General features: G+C 38.0%; 1 protein-coding gene and 1 long non-coding RNA gene across 3 annotated transcripts; one reads left to right on the top strand and one right to left on the bottom strand.

Annotated features, from left to right (window-relative positions):
* Positions 1–1,854: 1,854 nt before the first annotated feature.
* ptchd1 (patched domain containing 1) lies at positions 1,855–18,814 on the bottom strand. 2 transcript variants are annotated; one of them, XM_051097872.1, is made up of 4 exons: positions 18,250–18,814; positions 17,051–17,528; positions 12,193–12,856; positions 1,855–7,709 (listed from the first exon to the last, which is right to left on the bottom strand). In XM_051097872.1, the coding sequence occupies exons 2-4, from the start codon at positions 17,396–17,398 to the stop codon at positions 6,058–6,060; spliced, it is 2,664 nt and encodes an 887-aa protein (XP_050953829.1). In that variant the 5' UTR covers positions 17,399–17,528; positions 18,250–18,814; the 3' UTR covers positions 1,855–6,057. The 2 variants fall into 2 exon arrangements, with proteins under 2 accessions (XP_050953829.1, XP_050953830.1); XM_051097873.1 differs by having other exon boundaries at positions 17,051–17,525.
* Positions 17,410–26,365, top strand: LOC127155568 (uncharacterized). The gene is made up of 3 exons (XR_007825621.1): positions 17,410–17,546; positions 22,392–22,546; positions 25,875–26,365. It is a non-coding gene; the product is annotated as an uncharacterized LOC127155568 (long non-coding RNA).
* The last annotated feature ends 952 nt before the right edge of the window (positions 26,366–27,317 follow it).

Here is a 27,317-nt window from a genome sequence, read left to right as displayed (position 1 = left end):
TCTAATTTTAGTAAACTTATTTAAATTTATTTCACATTCAGTTTAATTTCTGAAAACAATTTGAATAGTTTTTGTTAAAAATAACAAAACTGCCTGATCTGATTCAAAAAACAGCAAAAGCAGTAATATTGTGAAATATTTTTACTATTTAAAATATCTGCTTTCTATTTGAATATATTTTAAAATGTCATTTATTCCTGTGATCAAAGCTACATTTTCAGCATCATTACTTCAGTGTCACATTATCCTTCAGAAGTCATTGTAGTATGCTGATTTGCTATTATTATTAATATTTAAAACAATTGAGTACATTTTTTCAGGATTCTCTGATGAATCGAAAGATCCAAAGATCAGCATTTATCTAAAATTATTATTATTATTATTATTTTAATTTTCAAGGATGCTTTAAATTTATCAAAAGTGATTATAAAGACATTTATAATGTTACAAAAGATTTCTATTTCAGATAAATGCTGTTCTTCTAAACATTCTAACATTCTATTTATCAAAGAAACCTGAAAAAATCTACTCAGCTGTTTCCAACATAAGAATATTAGAATGTTTTCTGAAGAATCATGTGACTGGAGTAATGATGCTAAAAAATCAGCTTTGAAATCACAGGAATAAATTACATTTTAAAATACATTCAAATAGAAAACAGTTATTTTAAATACTAAAAATATTTTACTAGTTTTTGCTGTACTTTGGATCAAATAAATGCAGGCTTGATGAGCAGAAGAGACTTCTTACATATATATATTTATATATATATACATTTTCAAAATTCTAAAACATTATTTCATTTGTTTCAGGTTTACATTTGGACCCCACTGTTTATAGATAGTGATGTATCATCAACAAAAGCGTGAGTATTGAATAATGCCTTCTTTTATGACTTCCTCCTGATGGAGATGAGCTTTTCAGCAGACTGAGTTTCTATGGTTACGGATCACACCTGAAAAAATGCTGAATCAAAAAGAGTACTGATGCACTTCTATTTTCTGACACCTCTGTCTATTGACTTATCAATGGTTGAGTTTATTTGCATATAACCATTACTTTTCATATAACCAGCATATTAAAATACATAGTGGCTTTTTCTCTTATCTGATGAATTCTGTAAGATGTGGTTGCAGTTCATCTGAAATAAAAGAGAAAAACCTTGACCAAAACAGTATTAGGTTACTTTAGTGAGAAGGCACACCCATTTAGAACGGTGTCCTCTTCTATAATCTCTGTTCATGATCAGTCATTGTGTTCCTGATTAGATCCCACCCACAGCCGGCCAGGACTGAGTTTGGGTATGTCAAAGCATCTGCGTGACTGCCAGTGGCATTAGACAGAAGGAAATGTGTCATGTGAAATGCAATACTCTTTGTATAATGTTTGTGTCAAAGAGGGGAAAACTCCCCTATTCTTGTGCCTTTTGGCGCACACACTCGCACAGTCATAGCCCTGCTCATATTACTAATGGTAATGACAGCCTAGCAATTTTCACAGCTCTCTACACTAAAGAAGTCCTCTGAGAATCTGAGCGCTCTCAATGTGTAGAGGCTGTTGGTAATGTCACACAGTGGGAGTCGTTCCCAATTATGTCTCCATACTCGCTCTTCTTGTGTGTTGGCTCCTCTGGTTATACTGTAACACTATTAACCCTCTATAAAAGTTTCACATGGAGTTGTATTTCATGCTTAATTTCATGCACAATGTCTACAACGTTGTCATGTAATAGTACTGACCACTAGATGGCATCATGCTGCAAAACTGAAAATAGAGCGGAACAATTCATCCTATTTACTGCTATGCTTAATTTAATAAGGATTTATAATAACACAAACAAATGATGCAACACTGTTCACTTTTCATTTCACCCCCTTTATTTTTATTCTTCTGAAATTCATAGAAACAGATAAAAAACAGCAATCATCTCCAGAGGCATTTCAGTCAGGTAGAATGCATGAACTCTAGGCTAAATGTGTGTGTGTGTGTGTGTGTGAGCCAGTGTGGGTGTATAGTACATAGTTTTTCCCCTCATTCTTCCCACTGGCTTTGACATCTTCAAAGGGCCTTGTGCCAATACTGCTTCACAGCAATCATATTTGGACTGAATAAAATAGTGGAGGTGTTGTACAAACGAAATGAAAGGATGTAAGCCTGAGTGAATCTGTGTTAAAGCAGAGGTATGTGAAGGGCTTTGCATTGAATGTTCAAATCCAGCAGTTTTGACAGACAGGGAGGACAAATAAGAGATTGTAAGTATGAACATGAACTTTTAAGCTTCATTTATAAAATGAAGATCATTCTAGGTCCAAGATATTTCTCTTAAAGGGTACACGCTTTCAAGTACGGTCAAGTACAGAGACATAACTGGACCATTTTACCCACATAAAACCACACTGATTCCTACAAAACGTAGAACTAGATAGATAGATAGATAGATAGAAAATGGTTTAGAAATGACTGATACTATTACGCTGCACAAAATCATTTTTTTTAATGAGTATTTTTGTCTTAATATGTTTCTTGGTCTCGTTTTCATATCCAGACAAGGTAAATGTCCTTAACCAAAATTGCATGTAATATTAAGGCATATTTAAGAAATGTTCTCTCAAAACAAGATCATTGCTCTTACTCTCTTGGCAAAATTAACTACATTTTGTTCATTTATGCTTAAAACAAGAAAACTACTATTTGTCAAAGGGGTAAGAATAATAAACTTAATGGAAGATTTGTCCTCTGAAAAAAAAAAAGCCTTAAAGGGATATTTCATCCAAAAATGAAAATGCTGTCATAATTACTCATGTCGTTCCAAACCCATTAGTCCTTCGTTCATCTTTGGAAAACCATTTAAGATATTTTTGATGAAATCCGAGCGCAGTAGAGAAGACATTGTTGAATAGTGTTGTCACGATACCAAAATTTTGACTTGGATATAATACCTGACTAAAATATCTTGATACTACTACTGAACTGATACTAAGACACAAACATAGAACAACAGGAAAAGTTGTTTCTTTGTTATTAATAATAAGAACATAGATGCAAGTAACAAACTAAAGGACGAATACAATAAAACAAAAGATACAAATGAAATGAATAGGGCATTATGAATTTTTTGCTAATTAAGTTTTTTTTTCCATTTAAATTTTTCTAGACTCTATTTGGTTACATTAAAAAATACGAATCAAAAAGCATGTCTAATTAATTGAAATAATGAAACTTGCACAAGTTAACAGCAATTTACTAAAAGTTTAACAAAAATTACATATTTAAGGCCCATGTCATCTACTTTCATCAATTTTTCAAGTTTTCTATTAATTTTCTGGATTCCATTTTAATAGTCTCATTAAGTTGTAATAAAAGCATGTCTAATTATTTAAAAAGATGAATTAGATTTTATAAAAAAAAATTATTTATTATATTATTATTTTCATTTTTTTCAGAAACATTGTGTATTTACAGTTTTTCTGGAAAAAAAATTCTGGTAAATAATTTTTCTGGTAAATATTCCTTAAATATTGTTTTAATAATATTTTATTATTAATAGTAGCAGTATCATTACAATAAGTAATATTTCTGTCAAGTTAAGTCGAACTTTTATTTTGACGGGTTGCTGTGAAGACCTTTACATTTCTGTTTGTATAAGTTATACAGTAAATGTCTGCGTTATACAGTAAATTTCATTTTTATGACTGGATCCCGCAATTACGTTTCTTAAAGTACCAGTACTAGTAAAATGCATATTCGTACTGTTTTGAAAAGCAGGTAACGTTATATCGTGCAACGCTAGAATAAAGGCATTATTTTTGTTTTGTTTGTGCACAAAAAGTAACTTCATAAAATTAGGGTAGAGGCACTGATGTCACATGGACTATTTTAACAATGTCCTTACTGCTTTCTGAAAGAAGGTCTTACAGATTTGGAACAAGATTTGGTGAGTAATTAATGACAGAATTTTCATTTCTGGGTGAACTATCTCTTTATATCTTCTGCAGTTTTACTTATTGAAGTGTATTTGAGTTTAGAGATGTTTAGATGAACAAAAGTACCGATTGTCAAAAAAAGTGCTAAACAAAAAGGATGTCTTCTGAAGTATTTCGGTGCTATTCACAGATCAGTGAAAGCTCTATTTAAAGCACTGTTCTGAGATCAGACAGAGCTGTCTGAGTGCTTCACTGAAGCTCAGCAACAGCTGAGATCAGTAAAAGCTGCAGTTTGGGTTGCTGGTCTGAGATCACTCAGAGATGTTAGAACGCTTTAATTAAATTGTTGAGAGACTCTTTCAGAGCACTATCCTCAGATAACTCGGAAAGAGTATTGAGTACTGGCTACTTCATTGAGATGAATAAGATCAGCTGTGAGAGGCTGTAGCACTGTAAATATATATATGGACTGATTTAATTAGCCGTAGAGGTGTGTATATCTAGATGTGTGTATCTCATCCCGATGCTTGTGGGCTGTGCAGTGATTCAGAAGTGCTACTTAGAAGGAGATTGGAGTAGGTGAGGACCATCAGTCAAGTAGGTGGGGAATGGTCAAAAAAGCCTATTTTACAGCTGCCACATTAAGTGTGTGTGCAAAAATGTCCAATCGTGTGCACGTCTAACTGTCTCTTTCCCTTTCTTGTCCATTATATGATTATCGGGAGCTATGCATTCAGCAATATTTCACAAGCTGCAACATAACCTTTCTATTATGCTGCAGTCATCATAAATGTCAAAGTCACAGTCCACATGTGTGCTTGAGAAAGGGAGACTATGCCCCCCAACCCCCACCCCAGCTGCCTTAAAGCACTAATCCCTGCACAAATACAGTAAAAGTCGGAGCTGAAGGGGATGCTATTTTACCTCATGATTGATTTGATATCAATTGCTTTCGGGACTGAAAGCTAAGTGGATTTGATTGGCCAGATGCTCCTTTCCTTTCTGCTCCAGGTCTCTCTACACCTATTTGTTTCAAGCTTCTCATACACAGAGGGCAAGGAGGGTGAAAACGAAGGGACTCTGGCTCATGCATATTGATGAAGAGCATTGTCTGTGACAAGGTGATTTTCAGCATTTTTAGAGGCAAACAAAATAAGCAAAAAGCAGCAGGGATAAATGCTCCATAGATTATTCTCCCCACCACAGTGCAACTTAACTGGTAACCAATGCCCTTATTGAACCTAGAGGATACGAAATTATACATACGCTATGCAACTAAACTGCGACCCGGAGTTACCATGGAAGCATTGCACAGCATACCAACCTGTCAGCAGAGGCTTGCTTCTGTGTATCTCTCAGACACATCCCCACCCCCTTCCGTCCTTTTCTTTCACCCGCCCATTTTTTTCTCTCTCTCTTATACATTCCTTTATGGAAGATGAGCCTTAAATGCCTCTGAGACATTGGTCATGGTGGGGGAGGTGACTTTTACCATGGTCATTGAAAATGTATATCTTTCCAAACACTATTTAATACCACCATATACCAAAAGACAAATATATGGTACTGACCAAAACATCTAACCTCTGAGAAGAGATGACATGGGCCGCATTAAAGTCATGGCTATCTGCAGATATGATTATGGCTGCTTGGTCTTTAGCTTAGTGCCCCATGAAAGTCTTGGGGCATCAGAAACATTGTAAGTCTCTATCTACGCCTTGTCAAAGCAAAAGCTTGTTACTGTCTCCGCTCTACTGCTGCTGTAATACTGCAGACTAGAGGATCCCCCTCTGTGATTATCTGCAACTGTGCAGCAGTGTGGTTCATCTGGCTTTCTTGCTCTGCAGCAAAACCTGCATAGTGCTTACCATGACAACGATACACCCATTGTTAATGGCTCAACCTCAAACTCATCTGCTTTTACCATCAAACAAAAGCCTTGTTTAAATTGTGGGCTTATGCTGAAGAACACCCATAAAGTGGTTAAAAGCCATCTAGAGGCTTTTAAGTATGAGAACAGGAAGCCCAGTTGCACAAAGGCTAACGCTCATATCTCAGGTCTCCTTCTGCCACCCCCTGGGGGTGTTTTGTTTTTTCTCTCTTGTACATCCTCCAGTCTCGTTTGGGCATGTGGTCAGACAGTGGTAATCTGATCAACTACACGAGTGCTGTCCACCATCTCTACACACTCAATTTCTTCCCGGTTTTCCGCCGCATTCTTTCTCTCCCGCCGCTTCTTCTTGGAGGGAGGTAAGAAGGTGAGCAGGACTGGCAGAATGGCCAAACAGTGGAAGGCGGTGATGATGGCGGTGAGAAACAGGCACCTGAAGAGCGTGCGGGTGAGGTTTGAGGGCACGGCCGCGAGAGGGAGCAGAGCAGCCCCGTAACACAAGTAGCTCTGAAGGGCAGGAACCCCGTGTCGCTCCAGAGCCAGTTTCACCCAGCGCGTACGGGTGGATTCCCGACCTAGGGCAAATGCAGACACCAGCGGAGCGCTGGAGTCTACAGCATAGTTCACTCCGTAGATCAGACACAAAACGGAGACGCAGTCCAACTCGACCCGCCACAGGGTCATGAAACCCACCAGCCCGAACTCAACCGAGGCTACTGTCACAGTCAACCAGGCGTTCACCAGTGGGTCAGCTGCCAAGAAGGTGGAAAAGAAGAGCAGAAAGAGTGCAGCGATGCAAGAGTTCTTCAGTGGTGCTCCAACAGATGAAGCATAGCGGTCCATATACACAAAGGATGGATTGAAGATGATGAACTTCACCCTGGAGGTCAGCGACAGCTTCCTTAGTGTGTCCAGCAGGATAGACATCTCCTCTCGTTTGTTTTCAGTTGTCTTGGCCACTAGAAACATACGTGAGGCTACGACATCAAACTCCCCATCGGCACGTTTGGCAAAGATGATATCATCCGAGAAGTGCACATATCGGGGTTGACGCAAAAAGCCAGAACGCAAGCGTTCTGTGAAGTTGCTGCGTGACAGGCTTGTGGTGATGTTCAGCCCGTGAAGGTAGTTGAGGTAACTCTCAAACCAGGAGATGCGTTCAAAACCTTTGGTGTATTCCAGAAGGTCCTCTTGCACGCTCATGTTCCAGTACTCAATGGACTCGTAGATGTAGAAACCAATCACGGGACTGTAACTGCTGAAATACCGCTGCTGTGCACGGGTGTATGCTATAGTGCTTGTTTCTGTCGCAACCACATTACTAAGATCTGACCCTTCACTAACCTGAAGGTAGCCCATGAGGGCGAAGGAAACATAAACCAAGTAGAAGAGAACCACGAATGGTTTGACGTAGGTATTGGTGATCCAGTCACAGTAGTACCGCTTCATAAAGGCAACCAGCAGGTGACTCTCATAAGCACGTAGTGGTCCTGCTTCCGTAGCCTCCTCGTTGTAATGCGTGTACATGAGAAAGCGGTACCACGCTGGCTTCTGCTGCAGCAACTCAGGTTTTGGTACACGCCTGCAGAATAAACTATGACGGTAGTTGTTTTCCAGGTAGCCAGCAAACACCAGATTGGATCCGTAGAAGGTGAGGATGTAGAGGTAGTTGAAGAGGACTGAGATGCAGGCATTCCGACAAAATAGACGTACCGCCTCAATGTTTGTGAATGGACTGGCTCCAATGCCGAAGGTGACCACGTGCAAGGCCGTGCTAGCTGTGAAGGGCAGCATACAGTCAGAGAACACAGCAGCAACCCGCTCCTTCACATGCTGGTCCTCGCGGGTACGCCGCCAAGACGACAGCATCTCGAATGTGCCGAACAAGCCGTGACCTGAAAGAGATGAAGAGAGAAAATAGTATGTCTTTCAGTGACTTATAAACCTTAAGTGAAAAAGGTGAAGTGGAATGGTCTAAGCATAGCTTGGAATGATTTTGGCAGGCAGCTCTTTCAAGTGACATAAATGGCTGCTGGGAAAAGAGGAGACGTAAATAATTGAACAAAACGGTGACAAGACAGTCACTCTGCAGCTGCATCGCAACAATGGATGTGAGGGAAAAACAGATGCTCTCTTTCTCTGGTTCTGGCACTGCTTTTTCTTGGACAAAGCTGAGTCAAATAGTGTTAAGCATGCATTGTAGGATTTATCATGGTAATTTGTACATATTTTATGAGGAGGCTAATTCGTACGACTTCACTCTTTTTGCTAAATCATACGGATTTTAAAAGTTCCCTAATTTCTGAGTTTTTCTGTAAACCTACCCATCACTGGGGTCTAGACAAATTGTACAAAATCGTACGAGTGAGGTTGTACGAATTACCCACCTTGTAAAATATGTACGAATTGATCATGAGATGGCATATCATTTATACATGAGCCTATAGAAAGCACCGTTCCTAATTTATATAAATTCTAATGCAAATTACTGGAAAATCTATCAAAATAAAGAAAGGATTCAGTCTTGAAAGCAAAGCCAAAGAAGCCTCTTGGCCATCACCTCTTCTATTTACAGAGCGTGATCTAACTATAGCCCACTCTCTCATCCTCCATCTTCACAGCTGATGAATTTGTAGCTAAATAAATCTCAGTCACACTCACACACGATAGCCACATGTCATGTAAAATTGATCTGATGAAAGGAAAAAGCCTTATGGATGTGAGAAAGGCTGACAGCCCTTGTAGCCTTGGGATTTCGTAGAAGCACAGAAGCCCAAGACATTAGGCAAACTGGGTCAGCCTACTTTTAGAAGTTGACATAAATGAACCTGGGGGTCCTACAATTGAACACAAGTCATCATGACGAAGAACACTCTTCACATTGCATGTTAAACTTGTTCTTGGGTCTTTTTTCAGTTTCAGTGTTTTTTCCTCTCTGGCTTTCTACATCACTTGCTCATGCAGGCAGAGTGAGCAGATGGCTCTCACCTACAGGGTTGCCACGGCATCAGTGACTCATCATTCATGACGGAGGTTCCCTCGGTCCGATATTGCTAGTACTGCCTCTCACACAGACCTGGGATGTGTGCCCAGCACAATAGCTAGCAGAGTCACCAGACAGCACTGGCCTGAGGTCGTGGCCTCTGCGATTGGACTCAAGTGTTCTGATTTTCAGCAGAGCTAAAGGTCTTAAATTAAACTAATGGGCAGTAAGAGGAGACTGTTGCTAAACTCAACAATCAAGATCTGCGAGTAAGACAAACAGAGAGAGAGAGAGACTGTAATTTCTATTCTCATGTTGTTTTCTCTCACTTTCGCCTTTGCTCTCTCCCTCTGCCACAGTCGTTTTTTTATTTATCAGATGAACCAACTATATTTTTTTTCCACTTGTCTCAAAAAGAATATCCATGTGACACACACAGAATGATTCTCAGTATGCATGTTCTTTATCTCCTGAACATCTTTGCTCATCTCCCAAGATGCGGTGCAGTCTTTTTTCTCTTTATAAACATGACGTTAATCTTAGCAATTATGGCCTATGATATCTGTCCGTTCCATCTTTCTGTTATCGTCGGAGGACTGTCAGATGATCCCAGTTGACAGCTAATGTCCTTGTAATGGAATTTGTTTTAAATAAAAGGCCGGTGGCCTACAGAGATAAGCCCTATTGTTTTGTCAAACATCCGTTATGTTGTACTTATGACATATATCCCTGCTTTTCTCTGAACCCTATTCAACCCAGTAGAAATTACCCCATTATTTACTCACCCTCAAGCTATCTTAGGTGTATACGACCTTCTTCTTTCAAATGAATACAATCAGAGTTATATTAAAAATTGCCCTGACTCTTTCGAGCTTTTATAATGGCAGTTAATGGGTGTTGAGATTTTGAAGCAAAATAAAGTGCTTAAATCCATCTCAAAAAGTGCTCCACACAGCTCCATGTGGTTAATAAAGGCCTTTAGAGTGGAATCGATGTGTTTGTGTAAGAATAATATCCGTATTCTAAACTTTATAAGCCATAATCTCTAGCTTCACTAACTGTCATACGTGCGTTTACGAGAGAGTGGCGTTCCAGCGGATTATGTAGGCATAGCGTTAACTTTAAATATGGACATTTTTCTTACACAGATGCATTGATTCACTTCAGAAGGCCTTTATTAACCCCCCGGAGACATGTGAAGTACTTTTTTTATAATGGATTGATTTTACTTCAAAATCACTGCCATTATAAAGCTAGGAAGAGCCAGGACATTTTTTAATTATGTTAATTAGGCGCTGAAACCCTATTGTAATTGTTAGAATGGCCAAGGATCAGCAATCTCCATGTAAAACTGATCGGCATTCCAAACCGTAAGTCATAGAGACTTGAAACTTGAGGGATGATAGTACTCACACCGCCTACAGAGTCACCAAAGCTCGCCCCATTCGGCCTGACGGGGGTGCTACAGCAATCAAAATTACAGAATTGCTGGCTCAAGTGTCTTATGTTGTTGGAATCCTTGGCTCACGCCGGACAAAACAGATTCGATCTTGAGCCTGGCTAAATTTTTTGGTATTTTGGATTTTTTGAATGAGATATCTTCGCCAAACTCAGAATGCGTATGTAAACATGGCCGTCATTGGGTGATGAAGTTTGAGCACCTGTTAGACAAGGTTAACGGAGGCCAATCGGAACGAAACTCACTGGGCCTGTTTGACTCACGGCCCCAAAGGTCTGAGAGAAATTTTAAAGAAATTGGCCTCTGGGGGGCGATATCACATTGTTTAAGGGCGTAAACAACTGTACATTTCATGTTTTTTCACACATACACACAATATTAATATCATATGATAGAACTCCCTCATTCCGGACACCGTTGCCTGTAGAACCACTGCTGTCAACCAAATCGTTTGTTAAATGATTGTGAAGATGTAAAAAAATTTACTTTTGCGAACTAGTCCTAGGTTTTTCGCTCAATAAAAAAACACTGCAGTTCAGTTCATGGTCAATAATTATCATATATTGAAATTTAGCCTTTGGAAACTATAACGTGGTCGTTTAGAAAAGGGGCTTGTCCAGTTTTACCCAAAATCCTATAAAGCCTGAAGGAAAACTCAAAACTTCACAAAACATGGTCACATGCAACAGGTGATTTTAAACAAGCATGTAACGTTTTAAGGAGATCGGACCACACCTGGCGCTATAAGAGTCGTTACAAGATAATATTTATATGGTAAATTATCTGGATTTGCCAAAAATGCTTTTTTAAGTCATTGATTTAGGTGGTTACAGGCTTGCGAAATAATGTCTTTTCAAAGTGCTTAAATGCCTTAAAACGCTTGAACCCTGGTAATTGCTGCTTGCATCTATAGTATATAATAACTCTGATTGCATTTGTCTGAAAGAAGAAAGTTATATACACCTAGGATGGCTTGAAGGTGAGTGTATAATGGGGTAATTTTTTATTTTTGGATGAACTATTTCTTTAATATGCAGTGACATGGGACAGCTCTAGCAAGTTCTGCTTTTATGCTAAGGAAGTGCTCTGTAGGAGAGCTCTGTAAGGAGATGCTGTCAATCTCTGGCTGCGATTGGAAGCCAATGGGGAGAATTCTGAGACTGCTGACGTTGAGTGGCACAATTGCCAAGGTTGGGATTGAACTGTTGAAGCATTATAAGAAGGACACAGATGTCAGTCTTCTTGAGATAGAAATGCAATAGTAATTTTGTGGAGTGGGTGGCACGGGGGTCAATCTAAACGCATCGTCTCTCAGCCTTTTCCAAGCCCTCGTTTTTCGTTTCCATTTTTTTCTTTCTCATTTCTCTGTCTTTCGCCCCAGCCTGTTATTTTCTCAACAGAAGCCTCCTCCCACACGTGGTACTAATTGCCGTGTGTAAGAGATGGCCAACGAGAGCGAGCGAGATGGATGTGATCTGTCAGGATGCATGTACGCGTGTTGGTAATTAGTCGCAAGAAATCTGCTTGTGTGAATCTGTTCCACAAGCACACAGTTGATTCACCCAGAACGGCTCATGGACAGAAGACAAAAGAAGGGGGTGGAATTCCTCTAAAGGCTGTCTGTTGAGCTCTATTAGGAATTCCTTTGATGTGGAGCGTTTCATTTTTAATGATACACCTTGACTAAAGCACAGTGCAGAGCTTTCCGGTCAGTCAAAAAGGCGTACTCGTTTAACCTGACAGTCCTTTAAAATACAAGCAGCCACAGTATGTAAATGGAAGATCAAAAGAATGGAACGAATACGCAAACAGCAATGGCGACTTAGAGAGAAAAGAGCACAGATCACTGGGATGATGCATACACACTACCACTCGGAAGTTCGGGGTCAGTTATTCAGCAAGGATAGGAGGACAACTAGGAGTAATATAATCTCACCTAACATGACAAAAGGGATGCCCAGGTATGTTGAATTGTATTTCCCTCCAGTAAGGTTGAAAATGCCTGCAGAGGTGAGTGTAGCGAGGCTGACGGTCACCAGAGCCAGAAGACCCAGCCAAGGTTTTGTACGCACACAGTCTCGCATTGAGCAGCACAGCATGGCCAGCGAGAGGCACACGGCCAGGCTAAAGAGCAGCGGCCGTTCTGATACTCGACTGGTCCTTTGGAAGTCCCTCTGAAGAGAAGAGGAAGTGAAGGGGTATAGGCTAAGCTCGGGATGAGCCTTTCCAAAGTTCTCCAACTCCTTGCAGAACAGCAGCTCCCAGGTTGCCGCCACCACTTCGTTCAGTGGGCTGGCTGCTTGCAGGTAGTACGTGAGTTGAAGGGCTCGAGCAGAACGAACCCCATCTCTCCCTCCCCCCGCCAGGACTCCGCCCAGTTGGTGCCCGATGTAGGCCTCTCGCCCATCTTTGAGTTTGGTGATGGGATAACGCAGAGGGGGTACCGAACGGTTGGACGCCCGCGCTGATCTCATCTCTTCCAGAACCCGCAGGATGTCATCCACGATGCAGCTTTTGCTGTCATCCAGCAGGCAGAGGTGGGCAAAAGTGTAGTTGAATCCCAGCATAGGAACCTGGATCTGAGTGATTGTGTTGTGTAGCTTGGGGTGGAAAAAGAGAGGGGAGAAATATAGTTTTTACTAACATGTACAGGTCAATACAGATCGTCAGTGAAAAGATATACCCTACCATTCAAAAGTTTGATCAAAAATACAGCCAGAAAAGTGAAATACTATCACTTTTGTGGTTGTTGTTTTTAGATATTTTTTAAATGTTATTGTTGTGATGGAAAAGCTGAATTTTCAGCAGCCATTACTCCAGTCTTGAATGTTAAATAATCATTCTAATACGCTGATTTTGTTGTCAAGAAACATTTTTATCTATGTTGAAAACAGTTATGCTGCTTAGTCCCGTTTCCCCCACTGAATAAAAAAAAAATGTAATTGCAGCTTTTTTCTCAGAATTACGAGTTTATATTTCAGTTATGACTTAATTATGCTTAATTATGACTTGCAAAAACTTAGAATTTCTCAGACTCTTTTTTCCTCAGAATTTTGAGCTTATATCTTGCAATTGTGACATTTTTTTTATATAAACTCACAATACTGACTTGATAACACAATTGCAAGTTAAGTCAGAATTTGTGAATTATTCAATTGCATTTGCAATTGCAAGAAAAAAGTCCGAATTTTGAGATTTTTATCGCTTTATTTCTCAGAACTGCGAGTTTATCTCACAATTGTGACTTTTTTCTCAGAATTGCGAGTTTATATCTTGCAATTGTGACTTTTTCAATAAACTCACCATGCGAGTTAAGTCAGAATTGTAAGATATAAATTCGCGACTGAGAACAGAATTGAACTTTATAACTTGCAATTGCAAGTTCATATCTCACAGTTCTGAGAAAGTCAGAATTTTTTTGCATTTGCAAGAAAAAGTCCGAATTTTTAGGTTTTTATCTCACAGTTCTGACTTTATTTCTCAGAATTGCAAGTTTAAATCTCCCAATTGTGACTTTTTTTCTCAGAATTCTTCATTTTGCAATTGACACCTTTTTCAGTCTAAACTCACAATTCTGCATTTGCGAGATAAGAAGTCAGAATTGTGAGAAATAAACTTAAAATTGAGAACATTCAGCAGACGTCAGTCTTATTTCCTCCTCAGAATTGGACTTTATAACTTGCAGTCTATATTCTGAGAAAGAAAGTCAGAATTTGTTTTTGCATTTGCTAGAAAAACGTGAGAGAGAAAAGAATTGTGAGGTTTTTATCTTGCAATTCTGACCTTATTTCTTGCAATTGTGAGTTTATATCTCACAATTCTGACTTTGTAAATCATAATTACGAGTTTATACATCACAATTCTGAGAAAAAAGTCAGAACTGTGAAATAAACAATTGCAAGCAAAGAAGTCAGAATTGTGAGATAAAAACTTGCAATTACCTTTTTTATTTTTATTCAGTGGCGGAAACAGGCTTCCATAGCTGCTTATTATTTTTGTGGAAACTGAAACTTTTTTGAGAGAACAGCATTTATTTGAAACAGAACATTTTGTTACGTCTTTGCCGTTTCTTTTAATTAATTTAATGCATCCTTGTTGAATGTAAGTACCCACTGACCTTCAGCTTTTGAATGGCAGCATATTATGTTCTTGCAGCATTAGGAATACACTAAAATTTAAACTCTTAATACTCAAGAGTAAACTTTAGGTGTGTGATTATGTCAATATTTCATCGCATTCAGTTGCAACTATCTTGTTGCCAGGCAACAGAAAACCATGTTGCTGCAGGAAGAATATGCCAACAGTTTTACTTCCTGTTTAAAAACACAAACACAACATCAAAGAAAAACTTTTAGACTTTCTTCCACGGCAATTCATGTGAGAGGAGGATTGATTGTCCTCTGAGGTCAGTCTCTCGGCGTTGTTAATGTCAGACTGATTAGACTGTGTCAGACTCAGATCACCGGGGGAGGCTGCCTCCTCCAATGCTCCTCCGGCCTCCTCGAGCAGCAAAGAAATGTCAAACACACACCAATCAGGCCTCTAATTGCTCAAGCTTGATAATTAACCCTCAGTTGGAGACTAAAGCATGACATCTGCATGCCCACAGTCTCTGACCTAGACGGACGCTCCAAATGGGCCGTCTGTACTTACAGGCATAGAAAAAAAAACTATATTCTGCTATATCCTTTCAGAATCAAATCAGGCATACAAAATTGTCACACTGCATTCGACGATCAAATCCTGGCTCAGCAGAGAAGAGCTAAACCTTTTCCCAAAGGTGGTTTGTGATACAGTGAACAAGGTTAGACCGAGACCTGTTGTGTCATGGTGCAGAGAGAATATAAAGAAGGTTCTATTTCTGGAATACACAATGCATTGTGAATATTAAAAAGTTCTTAAGATGAGGTTGCTGCTCACAGCTCGGGCTTAGTTCAATTAGCTCAGGAAAATTGAAATGAATGTTTCCAGTTAGAAGGGATGAGTCTAAATGAACACGAATACTTTGCATTTAATAATAAAGTGTCTGTGCTAGCAAAATGTCAATATGAAATGTGAAGCCACAATCCACATTCCACTAAAAAAAGTCGTTTTTTGCCTAAAGTTAAAATTTCTCACAAGTACAGTGTAAGCAGAAGTTGCCAGCATCATATTTCATGTTGGTGGTGTCTGGGGTAGTGAGTTTTGGAGCTGGATTGGGAAGCTGTGTTACAGGAAGATAAAGTAGGCCACTAGCTAACACTCTGACCGGCACATAGCATGAAATATTTCTAATATTAAAAAATATATATGATCCGGGGAGAGCCGTGGAAAGAGAACTTTCCTCGAAATCCAGTTAATATCATAACACCTGTTTCCACAGGGGAGTTAATCCTACAGATTTGTTCAGTTTTAGAGTTTTTAGAGTTATTATCCCAATGATCCCAGAGTACTGGGACAATAAATAAATAAATAATAAGATAAATCAATTAAATAAATTATTATGGATCACATAAATATCTTTTTCCATTTTCTCACTTACTATAGGACTACTGTACCATCAGCTAGAGTATTTAATAATTAACATATATTACATAAATGTTGATTAATCTAGCATTTTTGACTAAATAACCATACTTTTCATATCACACATGCATTAAATATATTACATTTTTCTTTTTTTTTATTGCTAGCTACTAATAGGAGCTACTTTAAAAAAAAAAAGTTCTTTACAATTTGCATAATGAGTTAATCACATAATGTTGTGAATGTAAGCATTACATAAATCTGTAAAATAAATACGTTAATAAATGTGACCCTGGACCACAAGACCAGTCGTAAGTAACACGGGTATATTTGTAGCAATAGCCAACAATACATTGTATGGGTCAAAATTATTGATTTTTCTTTTGTGCCAACACTCTTAAAAATAAAGGTGCTTTAAAAGGTTCTTACCAGCAGTGCCACAGAAGAACCATTTTTGGTTTCACAATAAACCATTCAGTCAAGGGTTCTTTAAAAAAACATCTCTTTCTTACCGTTTTCTAATCTGAAGAAGCTTCTTTCGCCACAAAGAATCTTTTGTGAAACAGAAAGAAACTTCAGATGTTAAAGGTTCTTTATGGAACCATTTAGACAAAAAAGGTTCTTCTATGGCATCGTGAAGCACCTTTATTTTTAAGAGTGAAAAATCATTAGGATACTGAGTAAAGATCATGTTCCATGATACATTTCCTACTGTAAACATATCAAAACTTAATTTTTGATTAGTAATATGCATTGCTAAGAACTACATTTGGACAATTTTAAAGGCAATTTTCTCAATATTTAGATTTTTTTTTTTTTTCAATTTTTTCAAATAGCTGTATCACCAAATATCGTCCTCTCCTAACAAACCATACATCGATGGAAAGCTTATTTATAAATCCCAATTTCAAAAAATTGACCCTTATATACACACCAGAGCCTGTGTGACTTTGTTAAACTCATAACAGATAAAATATGAAAAGAAGAACTTACCAACTTAAGAACTTACTATTACGTAATCATAAAAAATGTATTATGCAAATATCTGACAGTGCTGATCAGGACAAAGTTGTTAAGGCGAATAAGAGATTTATATGTTTTCAACTATTTGTGACTTCAGGAATGACTTTCTTTACATGTTTGTCCTCTGAAGCATGAGAAAAACAGCTTCAGGGAAAAGTTGGATCGGCCAGAAAGTATAAACAAAATATTATTTCATGTAGTTCTAACACTGTTGCAACATTTTAGACTGTTAAACACAGCAATTACTCCAGTAAAATGTTGCTCACCTTTAGGACTGAGTTGACGTGGTGCGGGTCCAACACGCTCCCCCTGCGCGAAGTCACGATGACCCGGCCATATCTCCCGGGTGTTTGCAAGTCCGAGTAGAGGGTGTGTTTGGATCGGTTGACGGGGAACAAACTATCCACCAAGTTCCCCTCGATCTTCGCCAGGCTGTGTTTGGGGGCTAACAGGTACTCCACGTTTTCCTCGATGCGGTATCTGCTGAAACTCGCGCCCAGCAGGATGGAGATCAGCACGGGCGCGGAGGCGAAAAACACCGGGTGATTGGCGACAAAGTGGCCCAGTTTGTGGAATGACGTCCTGAGCCCTTCGTGCAACACTTGTCGCAACATCCTAGAATGCAGCAACAGCGCAAGGGCGATGAACCAGCATCAGCATCAGAGATCCGGAGCATCAGTGTTCAACCCACGCAGCTGGATCACTGAAATGATGAAGCGTTGCGTTGAATCTCATCAGGTCCTTCTGGGTCAGAGACATTTTGTTAGTACTGCATTTAATCTTACTTTTAAGAAAAAGATAAGTCAGAATGAAAATGCTTTTGAAACGCTGCAGCGTTAGGTGATTTTGTGCATGTGTGCGCATTATTTAGAGACTTTCAAAGCGGACGACTTTCTTTCAGTATTCTGTCAGTAATTTTGGGGCGTTTCGCGCAAACCAAGCGGTGTTTGGCGTCGCCGGTACAGTTATCTAACCTTCAGACACCTCAAAGACATTAAAACAAAACGCTAAAAGGGTTTGTGATAGGCAAATCTATAATGGAGTCATAAATAATGAGACTATAATGATTTATCAGTGTACCATCCCACGTCGAATAGCAAAACGTTGCTATGGTTATCTTCTCAGAATAACGCGATTTCTATTTATTTAGCACAACTTGTAATCTAACTTTAACTGAAACCTCGTTTGAAATGTAAAAACACATACTTTTAAGAACTCAAACCATTTGTTTTGACTTCCTTTAAGGTCGAAGCTTTAATTTGGGGTCAACATCCATGCCTCCTCCTCCCCACCCCATAATTCACACCTTGGACAATTGTGGTCACTTTAAAGGGAGTGACAGGTTGTATTAACGGAAAGAAACCCCTAAACCGTGATGACGAGTTGAAAAGTGGCAAAAACCTGGCTGCATGGGTTAAACTGGGTTTTTTTCGACAGGGAAAGGAAGATGGTTCTGAATTATTACCAGTCACGTCTTTGCAGTTTCATGCCATCTGAGAGACCCAATTTCCATTAATGCGTCGTTGATCCGAGTGCCAGGAATGATCTGCTCTTTTCTCGTAACGGAAACGAATCACTTTTCTCTCTGAATATCTCCACGGCGTCTTAGAAAGGATGAATCCAGTACGTATCGGTGTATTTTAACAGTGAACTGGTCATGCACTTACAAACAGTTTCAAAGGCGCAAATACAGTTTTGTATATTCCATTATCTATGAGGTGCGTGTCATTGATCCATGTTAATCCCGCACCGCGCCCAGCACGACCGCTATCCGCTGCTACCAGTCTGAAACCGCAAATCTCCACCACCGACCCGCGGTGCAGAATGCGTGCGGGCTCCGCGCAGCTCCAGCTCGGCCACTTGTGTGCATTTCCTTACCGAGTTAAGGCATTCGTGTGCTGCGCAAGATGAAATATTCACAAACGAACGCGATGCGGCACTTAATTGCCCAGTTACGGAGCTGATTCAGAAGTTCCAGTTTCCCGAAGAGCCGGCCGGTGAATGCCGGTGGTGCCCCCACCCCCATTACACCTAATCACGGGAATGGGGTTGTGGAAAGGCGAAAGGGAAGCTTTTCTGATTGGTCTGTTAACGTTAGACCATACAAGAGATAATAACACACATAGAGACAACGATTACGTGACGGAATGTATTCTGTGTGACAGCCTGTTAAAAATTGACGTGTTATAAAAACTGTTTGCAATTACTATGCTAATTTACACATACAATTATTGTGTCAGTACACACAGAGCATAATTTATATGAGACAAAATTACAACCTTTATAACAAATTAATACATTTAGCATTGAAAAACTCACTGTACTTCTCAACATTCAGAAAAGTCTTACAGATGCAACAGACTTCGTACTAATGTTTGCCTCTACAGAGAGGAAAAAGTACTCAGAACTAAAAGCCAGTCACTAGGCTTGATTCAGCACCATGGACAGAGATGAATGAAGTACCGCTTTTGGTCTTTTTAGAGAATCCAGAACACTTTTGAAGATAAATTTGGAAGTCATCAAAGGAATAGTTTTCCTTTTTCAAACATGTGCTCACCCTCAAGCCATCTGAGATGTAGATGAGCTTATTTTTTAAACAGATTTTGAGAATTTAGCCTTACATCATTTGCCCACCGATCGATCAGTGCATCGGTTTGAAGTTAAAAGCATCTTGATGAATTTATTACAAACACAGTTTTATCATGATGGATTTCACATAATGTTTACTCTTGGACTGAAGTCATTGCTTGTGGATTATAGTGATGTTTTTATCAGCTGTTTGAACTGTCATTCTGACGGCACCCATTCACTGCAGAGGATCAATTGATATGCAAGGGATGTAATGCTAAATTTCTCCAAATCTGTTCTACTTATCTATATCTTGAAAGGCCTGAGCAAATGTTTATTTTTAGGTATACCATTTTGAGAGTTTACCATGATGTGCTTTTGGTACTATTGGCACAATTGCTCATCTTTTCCCAGAAATTGTACAATACTTACAGTTTCCTTCTGTATCCTTAATCATGGCCGGGGTTATACTGTCCCAGGTCTCTTTGAATTCCTCAGACAGACAGTCTCTGGCTGACAGATCATTTAATAACCCTGGAACAGTCTGCTGGAAAGCAGGGGCATGGCTCTGGATCTACCCATGCATGACTAATCAAGAACTGAGCCCGTGATTCAGCATGGCTCCCCTACCTGGATCGCTCTAGTGGCTTCTGCTTTCCTCTGAGAGTTATTTGGTATCACATATCCAAATTAGCTCAATTATATTTTGCATGTTGTTTATTGAAATCCACATTGAGCTTGTTCAGATGAATGTTATGTTTCTTCTTCCTGCATCCAACCTTTGACCTACGCTGTAGACGCGAAAGCAGCACTTGTAATGATCATCACTGTTTTATATGGTTATTGCCATGGTAACCATTGCTGATGCCTTCTGTAGCCCATGCTTTGCCATATCGTTCCAGCAAACCGACAAAGAGTGGTTTCCATGGTTACAGCTTTAGGGCACCATTGTGACTTCACAGCTGAAAGTGCTGGTTGTGTTTAGTGTCTGTAATACCTGAGTGAGTAAATGTTTGGACTCATGTTGTATTATTGCTCCTGCGGTATATTGTGCTGGCGCAAGTAATGGGTTTGATTCCTAGGGATATATGTAACTTGAATGCAAAAGTTGCTTTGGATAAAGGATTCTGCCAAATGCATCAATGGAAATTTAAAAGTGTGAAAATGCGACACAGTAATACATAAAGCAGAAAAGTCTAGGCTGAGTTTATTTTGGGAGACAGGAGATGAACTCAAGACCGTGAAAAGGTAGAGAAGAGGTTTGGTTTTCACAGAGAGGTGGGAGTATGTCTCTGTTTGTTTGGTCTCCTGCAGTAGAAATTTACAATAGTTTTTGGAAAGAGTCAAAGATCAGAGCTCGAATCTCACTTGAGCTGTACGGCGTAAGAAAACCTGAACTGAATAAGGCTCAGTTTGCTTGCTGTGCACTGGAGTCTGGGGAAAAGTTGATATGAGAGGAAAGAGGAGGAGACCTGGATTGAGAGAAGAGGGAAAAAAAAGAGATAGAGTGAGTGGGAAAGAGAGTAAGAGTGATGGCAGGGAGAGAGAGATAGATGCAGAGAAAGACATGGAGGAGAGAAAATGTGAACTGAATGTCAATGATGTCATTTTCCTTTCCTCAATCTTTATCCTTATGTTACCTCAAACTTCTTCCAAATCATTTTCTTAATTAAATTTGGTCTTGTTTTCTAGGAAAATCCTTAGAACATCCTTGGAATTGTTACCATTTTAGAATATATGCAAAATAATAATAGATAATGTCTTTGAATCTATATTAAAGTTCTTTTTTTTTTTACTGTAATGGTAAGGTTTTTTTCTGTTTTTTAAAAATGTTTTTTCAACTTCACCAAGTTTAGCTTAAAACAAAAAAACACACAAATAAATAAAAAGAAACAAATAGATAGATATAAATAAATAATTAGATAGATTCTCTGAAAACAAACCCTAAAGGGATAGTTCACCCAAAATTGAAAATTCTGTCAATACTCACCCTTACGTTGTTTCAAACCCGCAAGAACTTAGTTTATCTTTGAAACACAAATTAAGATATTTTTTATGAAATCTGAGAGCTTTCTGACACTGCATAAACAGCAATGCAACTGACATGTTCAAGGCCCAGAAAGGTAGTAAGGACATCGTTAAAATAGTCCATGTGACATCAGTGGTTCAACTGTAATTTCAGCGTAATCTTATACTTTTTATGCACAAAGGAAACAAAAATAACATCTTTAGTTAACAATTTCTTCTCTTCTATGTCAGTCTTCGACATGCGTTTATAAATGATGCATCGTGGTACTCTTGTGAAGGCATGTTGATTGACACGGAAAAGTAGAAATTGTTGAATAAAGATTATTTTTGTTTTCTTTGCGCACAAAAACCACTGATGTCACATGTCCTTACTACCTTTCTGGGTCTTGAACGTAGTAGTTGTGTTGCTGTCTATGCAGGATCAGAAAGTTCTCAAATTTCATCCAGAATATCTTAATTTTTGTTATGAAAATGAAGGAAGGTCTTACGGGTTTGGAACGACATGAGGGTGAGTAATTAATGACAGAGCTTTTTGAGCAAACTGTGTCTTTAATGCTGCATGCAGTTTTCTTATTTTATTGATATTCAAGGACTTTATTTCAGTTTACTACATCAGCTTTCATTGTATTAGCTCTCGCTCTGTCTGCCAGAATCTCTGTCCCCATAAACCATATAGGCGTTGCTAGACCCTAGTGAGAACAGCAGCTGCAGTAAGCTATTTTTGTTCAATTTCACAATGAAATTACAACTAAAATCTATCAGTGGTACTGATGACATATATTTCACTGATTCACATCAGCTCCTATTTAAGTAGGGGGCTGACTGAAATTCATAAACTATCCCTCCACTCCATCTCTCCATCTGTCTATCCGTATGACGATTTCATCCTGAGAGGACAAACACAAATAAGGGAGAGACTGATGGTTATGTGCATTTACAATGTAGGCACTTCATATCTGATGGCAGTCGACTGTAAAACCACTCTATATGTCTCTCTGTCTTTCTCTGAAGGTGACAAAGTCAAGATAACTGAAACCGACATCAGAAGGAAAAATCTTCAAAGAGACAGCACAAGAAAGGATGTACATAGTGAATGAGAAATTATACCTTTCTGACAATATGAATCCTGCATCCTGCTGACTCAAACTGGGCACAAGAATTGCATGGTAATCCTCACCACATGCTCACAGGAAACACTAAACATATTTACAAATGAGTCAATTCAGGAATAAACACACACAAATACACACTGACATGTTCTTATAAACTGGTCACCTCTATGAGTTTTTATGGAAATAAATAGACTGGAAATAAATAGTTTTGCGATTTTCATAATATAGTGAAAATGTAATAAATTATATTAAACATTCTTACTGTTTTCATGTTAATGTGTATTAATCTACAGGTATTGCATTTTGATGTTGCATTAAAGGTACAGTTGAAGTCAAAAGTTTTCATACACCTTGCAGAATCTGCAAAATGTTAATTATTTTACCAAAATAAAAGGAATCACAAAATACATGTTATTTTTTATTTAGTTCTAACCTGAATAAGATATTTCACATAAATACAGTCCACAAGAGAAAATAATAGTTGAATTTATAAAAAGTTCTTCAGAAAAATCCTTCAGGTCTCACAAATTCTTTGGTTTTTCAGGATTGTTTTGTATTTGAACCCTTTCCAACAATGACTGTATGATTTTGAGATCCATCTTTTCACACTGAGGACAACTGAGGGACTCATATGCAACTATTACAGAAGGTTCAAACGCTCACTGATGCTCCAGAAGGAAACACGATGCATCAAGAGCCAGGGGTGTAAACTTTTGAACAGTATGAATATGTGTACATTTTTCTTATTTTACCTGAATATCATTTTTTTTTTTTTCATTTAGTATGTTCCCCAGAAGACAAAATAAGTTAAATTTAGCCCAGTCTTCAACTTCCAAAAGTTTTCACCCACCCAACTCTTAAAGCATAGTTTTTCCTTCTGGAACATCAGTAACTGTAAATGGCTTTTTATGTGAAATATCTTATTCAGGTCAGTACTAAATAAAAGTTAACATGCATTTTGCATGATCCCTGTTATTTTGGTAAAATAATTAACATTTTGCAGATTCTACAAGGTGTATGTAAACTTTTGACTTCAACCGTAAGTTAAGGGCTAAAAATGGAGTTAAGCATAATACAAATAAAAGATACATTGTGCTATGACATGCTATGGATCACTTGCACACCGCATTTCCTAGAACTAGCATTTTCACACATATATTTATAAATTTTTATGCACCTGTCTTCTAAACACATATGTTGAACTGAATAATGAGAGCACTCTGTACCCACTCACCCAATAGTACATTCAGCACTTCTTCTCTTTCTGTACACTGTGAATTTTTTCTTTCTGTCCCTCAATGTTCAGCTCCCTAAACAATAATCATCCTTAGAAAACAGGCAGAAGACTTATATTCCTAATATTTGTTTTGTTTTCTTGGCTCTGCTGTTTAAAGCAAAAAACAACAGCGAAGGCACAGTTTGAAAAAGTGCAGTAAAAGTTGTTTATCATAATGGCCATGCTTTCATTGGCCAGGCAGTTAGATTGAGCTCAGCGGAGGCAAAACAGTAATTTAGAGGAAGATTGAGACATCTGTGCAGGCAGCACTGGGAACACTGGACCAATGAGCCAAATAGTGTCTTTATCTTCTCTGTCCTTCTCTTTAGTTAATTACAGTCTATGAGAGGATAGCTTAGATATTAAAAAACAATGCATGGCCAAACGTACAGTTGAGGTCAGAGTTTTACATACACCTTGTAGAATCTGCAAAATGTTAATTATTGTAACAAAATAAGAGGGATCATACAAAATGCATATTACTTTTTTTATTTAGTAATGACCTGAATAAGATATTTCACATAAGATGTTTACATATAGTCCACAAAAGAAAATAATAGTTGAATTTATAAAAGTGACCCCGTTCAAAAGTTTACATAGACTTAATTCTTAATACTGTGTTGTTACCTGAATGATCCAGACCTGATTTTTACCTGTTTTCTTTACTGATAGCTGTTCATGAGTTCATTTTTTGTCCTGAACAGTTAAACTGCCTGCTATTCCTCAGAAAAATCCTTCAAGTCCCACAAATTCTTTGGTTTTTTAGCGTTTTTGTGTATTTGAAGGTTCAAACGCTCACTGATGCTCCAGAAGGAAACACTATGCATTAAGAGCCGGGGGGGTGAAAACCTTTGAACAGAATTAAGATGTGTACATTTTTCTTATTTTGCCTAAATATCATATTTTTCCATTTAGTACTTCAGAAGCTACAGAAATCACAGGTTTCCCAGAAGACAAAATAAATTACATTTACCCTGAACTTCAAGTTCAAAAAGCTTTCACCCCTGGCTCTTAATGCATCACATTTCCTTCTGGAGCATCAGTAAGCATTTGAACCTTCTGTAATAGTTGCATATGAGTCCCTCAGTTGTCCTCAGTGTGAAAAGATGGATCTCAAAATCATACAGTCATTGTTGGAAAGGGTTCAAATACACAAAAATGCTGAAAAACCAAAGAATTTGTGGGACCTGAAGTTTAACTGTTCAGGACAAACAAAGAATTCATGACTCAACTATCACTAAAAAAAAAAACAAAAAAAAACCCACACAGCTGTGGATCATTCAGGTAACAGCACGGTATTAAGAATCAAGTGTATGTACATTTTTGAACAGGGTCATTTTTATAAATTCAACTATTATTTGTAATCATCTTTTATGTGAAATATCTTATTCAGGTTAGTACTAACTAAAAATGATCCCTGTCAATAGAATTCATATGGTAGGATAATCTTTACCAAATTTCCATATAGGTTGTCTACAATGTCATTTTTTAACATTTTTATTGTTATATATATATATATATTTAATTTATAAAAAATCATTTACCAAATTAATACATCAGACTGACCACCCTAGTAAATTTTCTTGCCTATAATTTACGCTGCCATTAAAAAAAAAAAAAAACGTTCTGAGTAATTTGCCTTCCTGTAGCAAGACGTCTTTCCACTCAGCATCGCGTGCAAAATGCCTTAAGCTAATTTGGTGGCGGCATTATAAATGTTATGTAATTTGAATGAGTCACTCCCCAGCTCATTGAGACAGTTGATGTCCTTGTTTAATGTGCCACACTTGTGAAAAAAAAAAAGGAGCTGAAAGCATGAAAAGGTAATCCACTGTCCCAGGAGGGGCCAGAAATCAGGGTCCATTAAGAGAAAGCAATTAATGATTAATTAGTTAATATGCAAGATAACAAGCAGTGCATGATTGCGTGGGATATTGCAGATTATGTACCATTTAGTTCAGGACAGAGACTGCGTGTGCAGCCATCCAGGTTGGGCTACAATAAGACGGATCGAATCAAGCCATTCATCACTGTAATTCACTTTCTTTCCAGAACCTTTAAGTCAGGCTAATAATTCACTGTCTTATTGTCCTATGATTAATTCAGGTTTGTTTGGAGGAGAGCATACCCAAAGGGACTGTCTGAGTGAGTCGATGAACATGAGCATTAAAGAGGAAAAGCGAGACGATGGATGGATGAAAAGATGGATGGTTGCGTGGAAGAGCTTGAGGGCTTTTCTGAGAGGAGACACTACTGTTACATGATCCAGCAAGAAGCACATCCAAAGAGGTATTTCACTCAAAAACATCAAATTTCTCACTCATGTGTTGCATGAAATCAATATATTGTTCTGTGGAACACAAAAGTGGACTTTTTTGACAGTTTATAGTGAAAGATTATAAAAGTAGTCCGTTTGACTCATTCTCTGTGCTTTAAGTCATCTAAAGCCGTATTATAACATTATGTGATGAAAATAGAAAAACTAAAGTCATTATTTCCTAATAATCTTGGTGTTTCTGGTAAAATATGTAAATGACTCAGCTACATCCCTCACATACACACCTAGACATGCACAGAACTAATAATAAACTCTTCGAATCATACTTCTATACATAATGTGCCTGTCGCTTCTGCATTAGTCACCATTACTTCAAACTGTCAATTTTTTAATGGAGAAAAACTACAACTGAAGCACACAGAGAGAGAGGATCTATTCTTACGCAATGACTCAGCACATTCAGTCTTACACACACACACATACACACTGACACTCTATACCGCGCCTGTACGTTACAATTTCTCTGTCCTACTTTGTATGTTTTTGTTCATCCCTTAGAAAGGTTTGGGTGTCAGGTTTGAGAGAATTGCACTAAAAGCTTTTTAGAGCACTCATAATCAGTGCATCATTATATCTCTGTATCAGTTGGTGCAACTCACTGCTGCAAAGAGAGGTAACTGTGTATAAGATTAAAAAAAATAAACACACAGTATAAACTGCACAATATAAAGATGCAATTATTAGATATAAAGTCACAAGAAATAAAGTTGTAATTACAAAAAGAAAGTTGTAATGTGAGACTATGAAGAATTGCATTATAAAATTTTAAAATGATTATGCAATTAAAGTTGCAATAAATGTAAAAAAAAATGCAGTTGCAAGAAATAATCACACACTGTAAAAAAAAAAAAAAAAGTAGTAAAATTTATGGTAAAAAAAAACACAGCAGCTGAGGTTGCCGGAATTTTTCCATAAAAAATATGGTAGCAACGTTTTCGATTTTTTACGGTTTTAACTTAAATTTACATTTAAATACCGTAATTTCCTTAACTGACGTAATGTTAATCAACATACTGAAGTACTGAAATTCTAACATATATATAGAAGCTGCACAGTGTCATCCACGCAAACACTAAACACCATCATGATAACACACATGAAACTGAAATAATGCAATAAACGTCAGTTTAATAACATTAGATGTAACATACAACTCTAATGTACAAAACGGATAAAAAAAAAAACTAAGAAGAAACATAGTTATTTCAACA

This window comes from Labeo rohita, chromosome 24 (assembly GCF_022985175.1).
Source record: "Labeo rohita strain BAU-BD-2019 chromosome 24, IGBB_LRoh.1.0, whole genome shotgun sequence".
Taxonomy (NCBI): Eukaryota; Metazoa; Chordata; class Actinopteri; order Cypriniformes; family Cyprinidae; genus Labeo; species Labeo rohita.
The sequence above is the reverse complement of the archived record's forward strand: the minus strand, read 5'-3'. Positions and strand labels throughout refer to the sequence as shown.